Consider the following 4,490-nt stretch of genomic DNA (forward strand, 5'->3'; position numbering starts at 1 on the left):
AAGGGGGACCTAAAAAATATTAGGCAGGTGGTCATAATGTTATGGCTGATTGGTGTATAAAGCCTTTGTAAGTAGAGGAACACAAACATGTTCCATAATCCAGCATCCCTGATGTATTCCCAGGTGGATTTATCAGTTTGCTTGTTTTTTTCAAATGAGAAGTAGAAACACTCCTAATTACCCTGGGCATAATTATAATCAATGCCATTTTGATAATAAGGTGTTTTTATAGAGCCTTTACAATGTCCCTTGTGACTGACATAGATAATAAAAAGGAAACTTAGTGATGCTGGATTGTTCTTTTTACTGCTGCTCCTCATTATTCAACACCAAAGGACTGAAGGATTGCATTGACCTGGTAATATGTTTCTGATTACTGCAGTGTGTACATTTCAGTTAGCATTTCTTTGTTTCACTGTGTCTGACAGTCAATCTTAATGTGTTCTAAACAGTTTTAAACGTAAATTAAATGTATTAAACAACTAGTAATCATCAAAGCAATGCAGACAAATTATTTAAACATTTTAGAATTGACATGTTATTGTGTGGTTAATGTGATGCTTAGACACACAGAACAAAGCATTTCAAAGACAATATTTGTACTGTAATGTGTTTGGAAGAGACACCTCAATGTTCCACTTTCTTTGTATCTTTGCAGTGTTATAAGAGAGAATACCATGGAGAACTCATCACAGATTGCTTCTTTTACAATGGCTGCATATGGTGAAATAGGAGGGGTTAGGTATTTATATTTTATGATCGTACTTCTATCATATCTTGTGATAATTATAGCTAATGTATTTCTCATAGTCGTTATCTATATGGAGAGGAGTCTTCATGAGCCCATGTATTATTTCCTGTGCAGTTTAGCAATTAATGCCTTGTATGGAAGCAGTGGTTTGTTCCCCTCTGTCTTACAGAATCTGTTATCTGACATTCATGAGATTTCTTGGACGCACTGTTTATTGCAGACCTTCTGTTTGCACACCTATGTCTTCAGTGAATTTACAAATTTAGCAGTGATGGGATATGATAGATATGTATCGATTTGTTATCCCCTACAGTACCATAAAATTATGTCTCCTTCAAGAGTGAATAAGCTGATTGTTTTAACTTGGGTGGTGCCTTTCTGTTGCTTCACTGCCATCATGGTGATGACAACACAACAGCAGATTTGCGGAAAAATCATTGAAAAGGTTTATTGTACAAATTATGCAATACTCAGTTTAGCATGTAGAGATATAACCACCTTTAATATTATTGGGGGCGTGTCTGTGATTATTTATATTTTTCCGCTGGTGGTCCTGATTTTTTATTCCTACTCAAGAATCCTAAGGATTTGTTTTAAATCTTCCAAAGAGGCTACTGCAAAAGCTCTGAATACTTGTTGTTCGCATTTAATAACACTGGTGAACTTTTCCCTTGGCTGTTTTTTTGAAGTGATTCAGAGCAGGTTCAATTTGAGTCACATTCCCAGTTCTATTCAGATTATACTCTCTGTATATTTTTTGACGTGTCCACCGCTTTTAAACCCCATTATCTATGGGGTTAGGAGTAAAACCATTAGGATGAGGATTAAAAAAATGGTATACCACAGAATAAGGGATGTTCGACATTTTGAAAATACTTTCAAGTAATCTGCACCTTCCACAACATACTCTAACATTTAATATTATTATTCTTTTGCCACAGTTACAAAGAAAAAATATGCATGTCCAGTAGTCATTAACAAGCTGCAGCCCTGATAATGGCAATCACGATAACAACCCATAATATACACTCACCTAAAGGATTATTAGGAACACCATACTAATACTGTGTTTGACCCCCTTTCGCCTTCAGAACTGCCTTAATTCTACGTGGCATTGATTCAACAAGGTGCTGAAAGCATTCTTTAGAAATGTTGGCCCATATTGATAGGATAGCATCTTGCAGTTGATGGAGATTTGTGAGATGCACATCCAGGGCACGAATCTCCCGTTCCACCACATCCCAAAGATGCTCTATTGGGTTGAGATCTGGTGACTGTGGGGGCCAGTTTAGTACAGTGAACTCATTGTCATGTTCAAGAAACCAATTTGAAATTATTCGACCTTTGTGACATGGTGCATTATCCTGCTGGAAGTAGCCATCAGAGGATGGGTACATGGTGGTCATAAAGGGATGGACATGGTCAGAAACAATGCTCAGGTAGGCCGTGGCATTTAAACGATGCCCAACTGGCACTAAGGGGCCTAAAGTGTGCCAAGAAAACATCCCCCACACCATTACACCACCACCACCAGCCTGCACAGTGGTAACAAGGCATGATGGATCCATGTTCTCATTCTGTTTACGCCAAATTCTGACTCTACCATCTGAATGTCTCAACAGAAATCGAGACTCATCAGACCAGGCAACATTTTTCCAGTCTTCAACTGTCCAATTTTGGTGAGCTTGTGCAAATTGTAGCCTCTTTTTCCTATTTGTAGTGGAGATGAGTGGTACCCGGTGGGGTCTTCTGCTGTTGTAGCCCATCCGCCTCAAGGTTGTACGTGTTGTGGCTTCACAAATGCTTTGCTGCATACCTCGGTTGTAATGAGTGGTTATTTCAGTCAAAGTTGCTCTTCTATCAGCTTGAATCAGTCGGCCCATTCTCCTCTGACCTCTAGCATCAACAAGGCATTTTCGCCCACAGGACTGCCGCATACTGGATGTTTTTCCCTTTTCACACCATTCTTTGTAAACCCTAGAAATGGTTGTGCGTGAAAATCCCAGTAACTGAGCAGATTGTGAAATACTCAGACCGGCCCGTCTGGCACCAACAACCATGCCACGCTCAAAATTGCTTAAATCACCTTTCTTTCCCATTCAGACATTCAGTTTGGAGTTCAGGAGATTGTCTTGACCAGGACCACACCCCTAAATGCAATGAAGCAACTGCCATGTGATTGGTTGGTTAGATAATTGCATTAATGAGAAATTGAACAGGTGTTCCTAATAATCCTTTAGGTGAGTGTATAGTGTTACAAGAAATTTGCTCCAATATAGAATACATTGTGTTTCAGCATCTTCACCTTAAATGTGACAAAATTACACATGTACACATATGTTTCTAAGATCCTCAGTCATTGTTACTGGTTACTGTTACTTTTACCTTATGTATATATTAATTTACTGACTGACTTACTTACTTATTGCAGATTTGTTTTCCAAACATCTCTTACAATAAAATGTAATGCAAATCTAAAAACATTCTTTGTCATTTCTTGGAATTATATTTAGTATCGTCATATCAGCAGGACTTACCTAATGGCACAACTGTAAGATAATGTATGAAACACTTATTCTTTGTGTATTTAATATCAGTTCATCCCCCTAGAAAAAAATAATAATAAATACATTGAATATAATTTCAATGATTTTCTATAATTGAGTCACAGAATTACAGTGATCCATTTTCAAATAATTTACAGATTTATTTTATGAACGAGTATTGCCCAGGGGCATCATGGAATCAAACATCATAACGTATGTGCTAGAAACCAGCCATCAATCTGCGGCTGCATAGGAACTGTGTCCTAAAGGCTTGAGTGTGGCAGAAAAGAAAAAATATACATCTCTAAGTGTTGCGACGCAACCAAATTATAATGTCGGAAAACAGACCAAGAACATACCATGCAAAAAAGCTTAAAATGTGTTTATAATAATAGAGAAAGAGAAAGGTACTGTGATTTTATTTGGTTATTCTTTGTTTGTATTGCTGTACAGTAACTCAGTAGCTTGCTTGCAGTTGGCTAAAGTAACTGTTTTAATGATGATGACATTAAATATGTAGCTAAACCAGATAGCTGGCTGGCTGTATGTTTGTTTTTCTCCTTACTTTAACTGGACAGTCCAAAATCACCTTACCTGCCACCAAATACCATTTTATTATAACATGGTTGCTGTGTATTTGCATCTATAGCAAGTTTTACCTTGAATAGGATTTGCAAGAGATTTGTTTGACTTTTTGTTTTTGTTTGCATGAGTACAAATCTATGCTATAACACTGCTACTTAGTTTTGCAGCATCAATGGTCAACTTAGCTAATTAGCTAGTAAGTTAAATTCAGCAAATGGGATTTGGCAATCATAGCTTGGTCTATGTAGAGTTATTTAAACCTGCAAAGTGTGTAATACTTATGTCAGGACTAAGTAATTTACTGAGTACCCATGATGGGGTGCTGCTGGGGGGTGAAAATGTGTAAACCACTAAATGTATGTCTTATTAATTTAGACTAACAGACAGGTAGATTATTATTGTAATGTGAGAACTACAGATTGGCCTTCTATGTAAGCAATTTTGTATAATAAATCATAGGTCAAAAACATATCTAATCACAACATGCCATAACCTCCTCAAGAGCACTATTTTAAAGTATTTTGGTGGAGCATCCTCAGCTCAACCACCATCACCTACTTGTTACTGTAGGTTATTATTGTTTGTTTGCACTTTGCACCTGCCTGATT

At 37.2% G+C, this 4,490-nt stretch overlaps 1 protein-coding gene across 1 annotated transcript; it reads left to right on the forward strand.

The window, feature by feature from the left end:
- The first annotated feature begins 677 nt into the window (after window positions 1–677).
- Window positions 678–1,637, forward strand: LOC136747084 (olfactory receptor 52E4-like). Its single transcript, XM_066700040.1, has one exon. The coding sequence runs from the start codon at window positions 678–680 to the stop codon at window positions 1,635–1,637; it is 960 nt and encodes a 319-aa protein (XP_066556137.1).
- Window positions 1,638–4,490: the final 2,853 nt, after the last annotated feature.

The sequence above is a fragment of the Amia ocellicauda genome, chromosome 3, assembly GCF_036373705.1.
Source record: "Amia ocellicauda isolate fAmiCal2 chromosome 3, fAmiCal2.hap1, whole genome shotgun sequence".
NCBI classification, from domain to species: Eukaryota; Metazoa; Chordata; class Actinopteri; order Amiiformes; family Amiidae; genus Amia; species Amia ocellicauda.